The sequence below is a fragment of the Solenopsis invicta genome, chromosome 5 (assembly GCF_016802725.1).
Source record: "Solenopsis invicta isolate M01_SB chromosome 5, UNIL_Sinv_3.0, whole genome shotgun sequence".
Classification (NCBI taxonomy): domain Eukaryota; kingdom Metazoa; phylum Arthropoda; class Insecta; order Hymenoptera; family Formicidae; genus Solenopsis; species Solenopsis invicta.
This window is the reverse complement of record NC_052668.1, coordinates 12367601-12381157: the sequence shown is the minus strand read 5'-3', so window position 1 is coordinate 12381157 and position 13557 is coordinate 12367601. Positions and strand designations below refer to the sequence as shown.

Here is a 13557-nt window from a genome sequence, read left to right as displayed (position 1 = left end):
ATTTTGTAATAATAATAATTTGATTAATCAGCTCTGAAATTTGTCTTACAAAATTCCGTCATTTCAGCAAACATACATTAATTTAGTGCTGCCTTGTATCTCTAGTTACTAGCCGCAGTGACTAGTGACTAACTCCTCTCGCGAGTTTCTCTCTTTCTCTCTCTTTCTGGCTTTCGACGTGTGACTCTCGCTCTTCTCTTCTTTCGCTAGGAGACGTGGGACGATCCTCTATATAAACCCTCGCTGAACTCGTAGCCTGGCCCAAGTAGTTCGCCAACGGCGAACAGTTAGTACGGATCTGCCTCCGTTCTTGTCACTTGTGTTTCGCGTGCGCGTGTGATAAAGGTAGTGTCGCAATTACGATATGCTGATATTTCATGGACAGTCGAGGTCTTCCTGTGCTGTAGAATTTCCTTGTTGCGGATATTTCACAACGTTTCTGCAATACGTTATTTAAAGTTGGCATTAAAAAATAAAATTGTTGCCTCATTAAATGTAATGATTAATGATCGACAGTTAAACATTATGAAGGAGCTATTTTCGTTTTATGTCATGTAATTTCGACGCAATCTGATGCTACGTGCAAGCTGTAATTTTTTTTCCACAATTTGTGCCGGTAGAACCTTTCTGCGTAGAATCAATCACGCTTGGTGATTCAGCTCTATTAATAGGGAATGGCAGAGTACCCAAACTGAACATAGAGGCGGTCTTCAGTTTTCTAAATTTAGATCGATATGTTCAAATAAAATATTTGTCGAAGCAAATACGCGTGATAGAACGCCGTTTGATGTATTACGCTGTTCCGTAAATATTTTACTGTGCAACACAAGTGTTCTATATTTATTATAATTGCGAGTTAAAATAAATATTTTTAGTATTTTTAATTTAAAAATTATTATAAAATTTTGTTGTCACACACTTTGTTTGTTTGATTTTTCTTCACATATCCGCAATGAACAAGATGCATACATCAATCGTTGTCGCTTCGAGAATAGATTTGTATAAACGCGTGCGCGACAAATAACTTGTACATAATAATTATTCACGACCTATTCTCGAAGTAATAACAGTTAATATATAAATTTTGTTTATTACGGATATATGAGGACGTCAAATAATTGAAAACAATGTGTGAAAAACAAATTTGTGTGTAATTTTTAAATTAAGAATCCTGAAAGTATTTGTTACCTCTCGTAATTGTAATAAAAATAAAATATTTGCTAACAAAATTTTGTAATGATTTTATGAAGTTAACGAGTTATTCCAACGAATAGCTTCTTATTCAGAATCTCGATCGTTCATTGTAATATCAGCCGGTGAGATCGTGGTGATAAAATCGCAAATACGAGAGAGTTGCATGCAGGATTGATTGAAGATTTACATCGAGATGGAATACGTCCTACGAGCGGGGCGCAGTTTGGGCAATGGCATGTGCAGAGCGGCGAGTGCGCTTGCACGCGGGACTCGAAGAATATTAGCTTATGTCCCATTATTGGGCATTACTGCAATAGCTGCGCAGGATGCAGAGTCACCCACGGTACGATAAACTCTATTAAACCTCGCTCCACTTTTTACACAGTCATTTTTTTTTTTTACTTAATGAATTTTGCCTCTAACATTTAAGCGATACATTAATATACTTAATTGGTTAGCGTGCACGGTTAAATTTAAATAGATGAATATCCGTCACGGTAAACCGACACTCTTGCGCTAGCGCGAGACGCGAGACGTGCGAAAATAGAACGAAGGAGCGTAGGAACGCGAAGGCGCGAGAGAAAAGCGACGGAATGCTTTCTTGAGACGAGGCTTGTCCGACCGAGGCGTCAACGGTGCCAAAATAGCGATTCATCCGAGGCTAAAGATCACGCTGCGCTGGTACGCTCCTTCGTTAGCGCGCCTTACTCGTTTTGCAGTTTACTCGAGTGTCGCGCCGTCACATGGGATGAGATTGCACCAGCGGAAGTAATTTCATAATGTACAGCAGCGACGATGTAATTTACGATCTATGAAACTTTTTCTCCTTCGGAAGATATTTTATTCGGGCTTTTTCGCTTGACCTTTCCCAACAGCATCGGTGGCAAGCCGCTCGCGGTTGTTACAGGTCATTATCAGGGATGGATTGCGGGGGATGGCTGGCTTGGTTTTCGCTAAGGTTGAACTTCGGTGATAGCCCGCGGGGAAAAATGCAATTTATGCCCCAGCCGGCGTTCAAAGCGCGCGTTAAATCCTTGATTAGCTATGAATTTCCAACGAGATTTATCGAAATTTATTACGACCCGGCTCACCGAGCGGAAAGCGGCGCGGCGGCGCGAGCGGCTCGCTCGTGAGCCGGGGCGAGGGTGCTGCGAGATTAAATTATCATGCCGAGCCGTTTTATCCGTACGAACGTTTATTCCCCGGAGGCGAATTATCCCAGGCCAGGAAGAGCTCGGCGAGGAACTGACATTTGTGGGAAAATTTATAAACGTTACAGAGCGCGCGCGCAGTTTGAATCAACAATTTTCGTTGATAACTCTTTTGTCGTACGAACTGAAGGGTAGGTACGTGGCGTGAATGAAGTGCGCGCCCGCAATTTGCGAAGGTATCTCTTTGGATTATCAAACCGCATGCAAATGTGGACTTTGCGGATTACGTGCCACTCGCTCTTACACTCGCCGAACGCTTCAATTACGATCGCAGGACGTTGTACTACGAGGTAGTCCCCGCGCACGGCCGATGGATACACGTCGAATCTCTCGCCACCGCGAAGCGTGAAACACGCGAGACGCTCACCGCGACCTAAAGAGCCGTTTACACGCCGGCTGCGAGCTAGCTTCTCGCGTCGGCTTTCGTGTCAGATTTCTATCTGACTGTGTGGAGATTATTAACCGGCTCGAGTCGCGTGCCAAGCCTCGCGAAAAGCCTCAAAGGGAGAGAGAGAACCGTCGGGAGGAAATCGACTGCGACCTCGCTTCTCGTTCGCGCTCAGGCCAATCGAAGTCAAGCGCGAAACTAAGCGCACGATATTCAGCGCAAAACGAGGGAACTCGGCTATTATGAAGGTTAATTAATATGAAATTTAATCGCGACACGCGATATCTTGGTCTCTATTAGCCCTCTGTAAATACAGAGGGTGCACTCTCTGCGAATTCAATGGTATTCGTTTTAGTCCAGTGTTTCGTAATGTTTGTGCCGCGGCTAGCATTACATTACGATACTCAGCGGGAAGCGAGCGTAAGTGGATCGTCGGACTGATTGCCGATTTATCTTACAATCGCATTAAATCAATGGCGAAATCGGTCGTGCACACGGGGTAGAAACGGCACGACGAGCATTTCGAAACGTTTCATATCGATGCGTGGAGATACGATTGAACAATAGACGGTTCGCTCTTTCTCTTTCTTCCTCTCTCTCTCTCTCTCTCTCTCTTTGTGTTTCTACGACTATGAAGCCTGATCTACAATGTGCTCTTTGCGTTTTGTCTTGTCCTTTTTGCTTTTTGTTTTGTGCTTTCTGCTTTTTGTTTCCTTGCTTTGTGTATTTTTGTCACACGAAGCCGAGAGACATCGTCATGCACAAAAGGCAAGGATTTTTCTGCACAAAATTAGCAAACAATTCGCCACAAGCTTCGTTTACTTGTATCTCAGCTTTATTTTCTTTATCAGACATATTTTTTATCAGACTATGTTCGATTCACCACGATACCGTGGTCGTATTTAACCTAACCAACATGTTTCTTTGTCTTTGTTGTCCGAGATAAAATTTGACGAACTTCAGAAAAGACAAGAAACACGTGACAAAAAACACGATTGTCGGTAAAACAGTGCGCGAAGAGACAAGAAAGCAAGAGGCAAAAAGCAAGAAATAGGAAGCAAAAAGCATATTGTAGATCAGGCTTGACTATCGGCATTTTTCGACGTTCACGCATACATCGAAACGCGCGCCTCTCCCTCTCGCCGCAGCCGCCGATCGCGTTTACGTTGTTTGCCGGTGTGCGCGATATTACTGGCGGACATGCTCCGGTGAACCGAATAAATGCCCGTAATTTATATCCGCGAAAGAATAGCGAAGTTAAAACAAACGCTAGTTTGTTGCTCGCATATATCGCGCGAGCCCCGGCGTCTTTCAGGCGCGGCATATATCGCCGCTTCTCCACGGCCGCCGCGGCGCTATTAAGAGAGAGAGATGACGACGACGATGATGATGCCCGCATGCGGAGCATGTCCAATGAACATGTCATTCGCGGAACACCACCGATATACATCAATAAGCCCCTCTCTTTCTCTCTCGCGAAACACCTGCGAATCATTAGCGCAGCTATTGTTTAAGTCACGCTCGTTAAATACGCGAGATTACTTCCGCGACGTCGATGGCGTAGCTATTGCCTGCTCCGTTTTTGTCCTGCGGCCATCAAATCCCGTTTCAAGGGACATAAAGCTCAGAATTGTGCGTAATGGCAGTTTTACCGTTGGCGAGTTTAAGAGCTCCGAGTTCATGAAAGCTTAAGAAGCAAAAATTTTAATCAAATGTAACATTATCTTCGTGGCGCTGACATTTCGAAGATTCGTTCGCTCGTGTAATTCGCCAGGCTGTTACTGTGCCAAGTGACAGAACGAGATGACAGCTGTTAACGCGATTGTTTCAGCTCCGCTAACTAACTTTTTCTCAAACAGGAAATTGATTTTGGTGCTGGCGAACGCCAGCTGTCATGTGTGCGGAACGGCACGTAGGATGATTTACACGAGCGAATGAACACGACGCGTTATTACAACGTTAACATTACTGACGCGAAATTTCCTAAATTCCCTCCCTTTAACTTTGCTGACAAACCTGTTTTTTAAGTTTCTAATATCTGCAAATTTAACGTTAATTAAAAATCAAGAAGGATTTTTGTAAAATTTACATGAAAGGTCTGTTCCACTCAGCGCTATTAGAGAGCACTACTCGTCCCGGTTTAATATTTGACAAACAACAAGGATGACTCCAAGATCGTTGCGAGCCTTAAGCGAAAGGTACCTAAAGTGGAAATTAAAGATGGAAGGTTGATATTTTATTTATTCGAAATTTCGCAGAGAATGATGAAGGATAAAAAGAGCGCGTGTTGAAACTGAACAAAGTTTGCCCTAGATCTTTTTTTTTTGTATAAAAAATCAGAGGGTGAGGATTTGCGAACGTTTGTTGTTGAAGAATCGTACCGTCGAAGGTTACAAGGGTCGTCCTCGAGATAGGGCGTCTGCGAGAGCTAATGCATTTCTAATGTTTCACGTGCTCGCAAGGGCGTAAAAGTTATGGCACTTTATCGACTTTTCCGTGCCCGGCCGGGTTTCATCCCCCGTAATTCGTGCGAGGTGTATGCCCATTTGCGACTGTCAGCGTTTTACGGGGGTCGATTAAAAATTTAGTCGCCGTTCCGTGAGCGCAGAATTAACTCACTTCGTCTGTCGGAAACGCGAGGCATGTTTAGCATAACGTTAATGGAGCAGCTATAAACGTTACACTTACCGGTGAAATTGTTGCAAATTGGCGTGTACTGCATCATTTAACGACATTGAAAGATAAATATCCGGAATACGTGAGTAACTTGACTCTTTTGGCCGGCTTTCAAGTAGCTGAAAACGTTGCAAGCGCTCCGTTGCTCCCCGTTGAAATACACTTGTCGTAGCATCGCTCAACACGGAACCGACAAAAGTATTAAATTATGCACCGGAGAAAAAGTGCTCCCTCTGTTTGCTCGCTGGTTTTTTTTTGCAATGTATGCATTTGCTATTCACAAGATATTCTGACTGCGAAATGCTTCTTCCTGGCAATATTTTTTTTTAAGCGAAATATTCACCGATGCGATTACTTAAATAAAACCCATAATGCTTCATTGAGTTTTTGTTAAATAATAATATTTTTTAAAATAAAATCTATTTATATTAGATTTATTTATCTAATCTTTGATGCTCGCGAAGTAGAAAGAACCGAGGGATGATTTGCAGGCAATTGAGATGTATTCCTTTTGCTGCAAAGAGATTGGCAATTGGTATGCAGTTTTTTTTTCTGGCACATCCCATATACAGTCACTATTAACCTACTCAGAATTGGTCGTCGGCCAACAGCAGCAGCAATTCGTTATTGTGTATATAAGGAAGCGAGTATGCAATTTCTCGATCGATTTCGTCATAAGAGGACGCCGGGTAGGCGGAAGTTCATTACCTCGGCACTTGCTGCCTCGTCGTCCTCCGCGGACAATGGCCCCTCGATACACGACCCTGGCCATTCGCCAATTTTGTCGTGCTTTTTTACGCTTTGGTATTAGGCCAAATTCTCGCGGCGCGAGCCATCCATTTACGGTCGCTTTCACTCCGACGGTGACGCGCTGCGTTTAAATATCAGCGATGACACGCTGGCGGAAGTGGAAGAATTCCGAGTGGAAAGTTCTGAACGGAATTTGGAGCGGGCTCTCCTCCCTCCTTCGATTCAGAAAATTGGAGCGGATTTTCGGGTCGCTTGTCATCACTTTCATACGTGCAAAATATTCTCGTCGAAGATAAAATCGCGGTTAAATTGTCACCGAGCATTGACAATGGTTGAAGGATCGCAATAAAAGAAAATCTTCGTGATATCTGCGTGGCATTGTTTAAATGCAAGATGTGCGTAGAGAATCACATTTGCGAAGGAGAGCGCCGAATTACGTCTTTGCACATTATACATCCTAAAATATCCTTTTACAACTTTTTACAAGGGGAATAAAATCGTGATTTCCAACTAACATAAAAGTTACAAATGCCTCTTAAATGCCACTCCGTTGGGCACCGTTGTAATTCTTTAAGCGGGAGAGGCTTATATCCTTCAGGAAAATTCACGATGGGAGACCCGAGAAGCGGCGCCCGACGATCGATACGGAACGCAGGACAATAAAGCGCGCGACGCATTTCTCACGTCCGGTTTCTGTTTCCCTCTCGGGTTTCAAGAATTGATTTTGTCTCGGCTGTCCTCGCCGTCTTAGGTTGTGCAAGCCGAAAGGTGTTATCGAGAGTGTTTCACGGCACACGACAAGCGACGACTAACGATGACAGTCAAACAAACGAGCCGTCGAGCGGAATAGTCATCAATGTAAATAAAATTCTTACATATTACATGAGCCGTGCAACGGAATGCATGGAATTTTTATCGTAAAGCTTATTCTAATATATAATAGTCATTTACATATTTTAATACTGATTTACATATTTTAATTTTTGGCACGCAGAATATATTCTTCACATTTAACGAACGGAATAATTAAAGATTGAGTGTTTACCAATAGACGGTAGCAAGTATTATAGATAAAACGATTTGCGATAGCAACAAATATGTCTCAATTATTGTAAGAACGTGACGAACATCCCAGGAATTTTCAAGCGGAATAACAACGCGTCGACGTGTTTCGGTAGAACGTGTCTGTAACTTTTGTTCCGCTGCGCACTTCATTTCTATCTCTACATATTACGTTACTGAGCTGATAACAGAATTATGCGTATAAACGATACGGCACTTGCCCCGTCACACAAACACACACACACACACACACACACAAGAGGTCGCCCGTCTCTCCTTTCATCAGCATGCCTAACGCCGTTGTTCACGCGATAATCGCTCTTTATACGACGTCCAGTAAATTTAAGACGATAAATCTCTCGCGTTATTTCGTGCGCTGTTGAGTAGAGGGAATCGTGATCGTTCCGTTCTTAAAAAGAAAGGAAGAAAAAGAAAGACGCTCATTGACACAGTGACACGATTGACGCGGTCCCTAAAGGGTGAGAACGCTCTGGTAACTCGGCGCCCCACCGCGCACCCTCTTTTCATCTCCCTTATATGCACCGGGGATACGTACGCCTCTTTACACAACGCTCTTTTTCTTTCTCTCTCTCTCTCTCTCGTTCCACATCGACGTATCATTAAGCTGTTCACCCTCGTTTTTATTTGAGTCGCACAGAGTTCTCCCTTGGCTCGAGAGAATGAGCGCTGCAATTGTCGGCGGCCACCCCTCGCGACGAACAAAAAAAAAATAATATCGCGCTCGACTGAACCAACATTTTTCTCCATCGCGCTGCATCCACGTGGCGATTCACCTTTTTCTATTTTAATATTCTACTATTATAATATTTAAAGCAGATCGACTACCAAAACAATTAAATATTAGATATTTCTTTATTATATTAAAGAAAATATTGTCTACATTTTCTATTTTGTGTAAAGATATTGATTAATAGAAATATTTAATAATCTGTTTACAAAAAATTTACTTATCGATACTTTTCTTTTTTTTTATGATAAATGTAACGAGATAATGAAATCGACGTTTTTCTGTGAGATATAAACAAATAATTTTAAGATATAGAGTTTTGACTTTCTCAAAGTCATAGTCGTATTGTACAAAATATCTAAAATATGATGTTCTCTTGATTGCCTTAGGGTGGCGAAGATGCAGAGAACGCAACGGCCACCGCGAGCAGTCCGGAGGAGAAATCAGCGGCAAGCAGTCCATCGGCGGACGAGCAGGTAGCCGCTCCGATAGCAGCAACTGAGCCGAAGGAAGAGGCTGCCGCAGCGTCGCCAACAGCAGCCGCCGCCGTCGCCGCTGCCGCTAGCCCGGTCGAGGAAAAGAAAAAGGAACCCACTCCCTCCGCCCCCACTCCCGTCCCGTCTGTCGAGGATAAGAAAGAGGAGGCGGTCGAAAAAGTCGAGGCCGAGAAAAAAGTAGTCGAGGTCAGTCAGTCAGCCGGCGGTCACTCCGTAGCGAACCCGGTAGACATCCCCGTCTATCGAGTCAAGATAGTCGCGACGCCGTCTATCATTGAGAGGAAAGCCAGTGAGGACCTCCCGCCCTTACCCCCGTCCAGTCCACCGCCGACCCCTATAGATCCGTCACCCTTGCAGCAGGCACGGCAGGCCGCGGCGAACGCCACAGCTCTGGCCGAGGCACTCAAGCTGCCTGCCGTGGCTGCCGCCGAGGAATCGACGCTGACACCACCACCACCCGATGTCGCGTACCCGCTATCCCACGAGGACACTTTTTCCCAAGAGAGCCGCGTAAGCGAATCTACCATTGCCGCTACCGCGTCTCCAACATCACTCACTCCCTCCACCGACGCTTTGCCCCCGACGGAAGCGACCTTTGTCCTTGCGGAAGTAGAGTGCCTACCGGTGGTAGAGGCCGAGATTGAAGTCGAGACGTCTCAAGATATTGCGAGAAAGATAGGGGAGACATTAGGAAGTAGCCGTGATAAAAAAGCTGAGGTCGAGCAGAAGGTAGTGGGCGACATCGCGAAGGAGGAGAAGGTATTTAAGTGTCAGGAAAATGAAGCAAATAGAGCAAAGGAAACTTTACCACTAGCGATGGAGTGCGATACTAAAAACACGCCAAGCAAAGATGTAGAGAAAGTTCCTGACGTTGTTGCTATGGCTAAAGTTATGAACGAGGCTCTACCGGTCGTGGAGTGTCAAACAAAGAACGAGATAAATAGCTGTGAAGTTGCGATGAAGATAAACGTACTGCCCAACGCCGAAGGTAATGAAAAAGTCGAGGCTGAAACGTTATCGTCGGCTGGGATTGAAATAAAAGACGCCTGCCCCGTAGTAAAGCAGTATTTATCGTCTGAAAATATGGGCAGTTCTCCAAATAAAACGCAGCACATAGAATCAACTGAGAAATTGTCAGACTCGGATCTTTCTTCGGTCCAAAAATGTGTGTCCGTTGACGTGGAAAAATCATCGGAAGTTTGTTCTGCATCCTTCGCGAAGGTAATCGAAAGCCCATCGAGGGATTTGGAGCACTCACCGGCAATAGCGGAAGTTGTGGAACAATCGAGCGAAACATCGATTGAATATGAACACGATTACGCGAGATACGTGCCGAAGGAAGACGGAATCGCATCGATAACTTCGCCAACTGAACTATTTATAAATTCCGAAGAGGGTCCGCTCTCAGTTTCGGAAGATATTCTAGTGGAAGCCAAGCCAGCGCTGATCATTCCGGAAGATGATAGCGTCGAGGAACTTACCGACACCACTGAATCCATCAAAGTGATTCCCGAAACTGACGAGGAGAAACTAGAAACTGAACTGGAATTGGACACCGTTGAGCCGTCAAACAAATCCGTCACCGTGTCTGATAATTATACGAAAAATGATCTAAAAGCGGCCAATGAAACTGATAATACGTTGCCACGTCCACCTGAAGAGTTGATTTCAGCATTCGGCTTTCCAATATCCGAGCTTCAAAATACAAGTGCAATCGAAAGAGAACTAATTATTAACAAAAAGGATGACTTAACGTCGCCAGAATTCGGTCCCTTGGTCGATTTGGAATCGACGCACCATTTGCCATTGTTGCACTCAGACGTTCCGACTCATTCCCTCTCAGAAAAACACTCCAATGAGCCTCAGACGTTAGTTCTCTCGGAATCCGAAAGCGTGCCAATCTCTTCAGAAGATCTACCCCCGGCGCCTGAAGACACGGGCACGCAGAACTTAGATTCTTTCGATTATCCTTTACCACCGGAAGAACTCTCTTGTCCATTGTTATTGATTCCTCCTACGAACATATCCGTAGCCGAGTTGCCACCAGCTCCCGTCGAGCACGCGGTCAACCCAAGAGACCCGACAGAGACACTCCTCACACCGCCCATAAGTCCCAACCTCCAACAGTCCAGTGTTACACCCGGCATCGCGACAGAAACCGCCACGAAAGATCGCTCACAAGTTCCCTCGTATAATGAGAACGACAGCAACGATCGTGAGAAATCGTTGTTGAGCGAACCGCTGACGATATCATGTGATCAATCGAATATTGAGTTGAAGGAGAGACTGGCAACCGAGTACGTAGCGAAGACCGAAAGTCAGGAAGAGGCCTTGTCGTGTCAGTTGTCGAACTCCATCCCGTTGACTGCCGCCAAGGAGCATCACCAGGTGACTAACATGCAACACAACCTCCTGGCATGAATGCTGCCGGCCAAAATTCTTTGGCGGGCGCCTCGTTCCACGTATATCTTCGTCGTACGGTTCGCACAGTACTGTCTCTGTGGTCTTATAGCCTGAAAATGAAAACATCGGCTCTCCCGATTTCCACGCTCTTCCCGGAATTCCTTTAGTGCTCTCTGTTAACGAAATTATTGACACGTACTTTGAACTCCAAAAACTCCATTTCCTCTCTTAAGCTCCCTACATCCAGCGACCAATCTCGCCTTTCTGTCCTGTTCTCTTGACGAAGGGTAACATCGAGTGACATGAGACTGACAGTTACGTTCGGGGGGGAAGACTTTGCACAATTCTCATTTTGAGAACAAAATTATACTTTGCCATTTGGGTGTGCCGATGCACGACCGGAGCCGGTCAATCCTCAGAAAGTCCGCTGAATCTGTCTCCTTTGCGCCCCCGTTGTGTTTCAACGCCTAAGGGTCTCGTGTGTATCCTTCGTGCTGCGTGATTAACACAAGCCTTACTCTGCTACTCGATGTCCTCCGACGCTTCCGTCCAATTTCCGTCTTAAAAGTCCATATATATATATTATATATATATATTATCACGACTACCACAATTGTCACCTGTGTTGTTTGCCTCTTGGTTTTCTTGACAATATTAACACGATTAAAATTGATGCGCTACAGTAGAATACTTTTTATGGCGCGGCGAATAGTGAATCAATTGCGCTGCCGCGCCAGTTAATAATGTCATTTCCGTAGATTGTATCTTTTTTTCCGCTCTCGAATCGAACGCTCTCTTGTACTAATAATAACATTAGACGCTCGAATATATTAGAGGTACCTCTAGCGTGAATCTCATTGATAGACGTAAAAGCAACAGTTGGACTAATGACATGCGCGTGGTAGCTGGCGTTTTAGATTTTTTTTAGACGTGCTCATTAAAAGAACTCGATACTTACTGTCGTGCTATTCTTGTAATTGCATTTGTTGTGTCGTAAGCATCTTGTACTTGCGCATGCTGAGTTTCCTTATCTGAGGGTTCGTCAGCGGGATTTTCAATTCTTTGCGCTGCCCGAAGCATGACGAAACGATTCTGCTGAGGCATTTCGTCGTCGCACGCTGCGCTTCAAGCGAGGAGGTAATAGTCATCGCGATTATCCAGGCGTACTGCTTTTCAACGCAGGCCAAACTTAGAAATACACGTTTTAACGTGATATTTTTATCAATTATATTTCTATTGTTAGTAACAATTTATCTAAATAATTCCTTCAACTTTGTCTTTATGCGTTTTATTATAATTTACTGTATATTTTCTGACATAAAGCTTTATCTTGAACTCTTCCTAAGCCTCAGAATAGTTGTTATCTCCTACTTGAATCGCAACGTAATCATCTCGCGAACATAATTCATTTGTGACACCCATTTAAAACTGATGATTCACAAGAAGAGAAGCGATTTCGTTTTCTTTACGAACGAAAACTGTTCGGCAGAATCGGTTTTACGTCCTTCGTTCTCGTTATAGCATGCTGGGATTTGGATTTGAAGGAGAGAAAGAGAGCGAGAGAAATGATGAATGAACGAATACGTGATAATCGCGTAACGAAGAGATTTATGTTTTACAGAACGCTCCGGAAGTCAAAGCGCCAGTAGAAAACAATATCGCCCATGATGTCAGTACGACAGAAAACGTCGATGAGGCTCCTAAAGTTGCACCACCGGCTATCCCAATTGAGACACCCGCATCCCCGCCAACAGCACCGGCTATCACCGAGGACGTCGCCTCGGTCACCAAGGTATATTTATATATAGATAATATATATTCCCAGTCTAGTCGCAGTCTGAAGATTATAATCACGCTACGTCCGCGCTATTATTAGTCTGGAGTGAGTCATTGTCGATGACACACGGGAAAACATCGATCGATTATTTCGAGTACATGTGCGAGAAATGTCTCAACAACTCTCGATTTCTTATCATTGTTTGCTTTGTTATTGAAGATTTTACTTATGCACACACATTTATGAAATGAGAAATTTAAAAGATGGTAGAGATAGAATGAGAATATTATTGTTAAACTATATTGCGAAGAGAGTACGAGTATTAATGCAGCAGTGAAAGTTTTTGTTTCTGAAAGTCTATTAATTTCTAACGAATTTTAATTATTAACATTTCGTAGACAATTTTGAAAGTAATGAAGACATAGTATGGTAAAATTAGTATATCAGGTAAAATTTCTTAGCTAATAGGTGTAATAGTTGGAACAACGGGATATTTGGCAATTTTGATGTTACACGTACATGATGATCGCCAAGAGATCATTTATGTTCGACGAGCATAAATGAGTCTGAAGGTCATTATTGAGTACTGACCGACGAAGATTAACGAGCGAAGGGGCCATCTGATCATTAATATTGCGATTGCACCTTTTTATAGTGACTAAGCGGTCATAAACACCATTAATACTTTTATTCTCTTTCTTTTCAAAGGCCATCGAGGAGATTGACATAAGTGATAAAGCAGTCGCGGCAGCAGTGAACGAAGTTATCGAATGCAACACGAATGTAAGTGTTCTCCTTTTTTTCACATTCTTGCTATCTTCGATTTGTACTCAAATAGTCGAACGTGAGCT

General features: G+C 43.9%; 1 protein-coding gene across 2 annotated transcripts in view; it reads left to right on the top strand.

The window, feature by feature from the left end:
* LOC105199968 (nascent polypeptide-associated complex subunit alpha, muscle-specific form) overlaps positions 1-13557 on the top strand; it is a 110066-nt gene that overhangs the window by 94194 nt on the left and 2315 nt on the right. For both annotated transcript variants that reach the window (XM_026132675.2, XM_039449325.1), the window contains exons 5-7: positions 8419-10914; positions 12551-12721; positions 13415-13489. In XM_026132675.2, the coding sequence (XP_025988460.1) occupies positions 8419-10914; positions 12551-12721; positions 13415-13489 (2742 nt within the window). The remainder of the gene's footprint in view (positions 1-8418; positions 10915-12550; positions 12722-13414; positions 13490-13557) is intronic.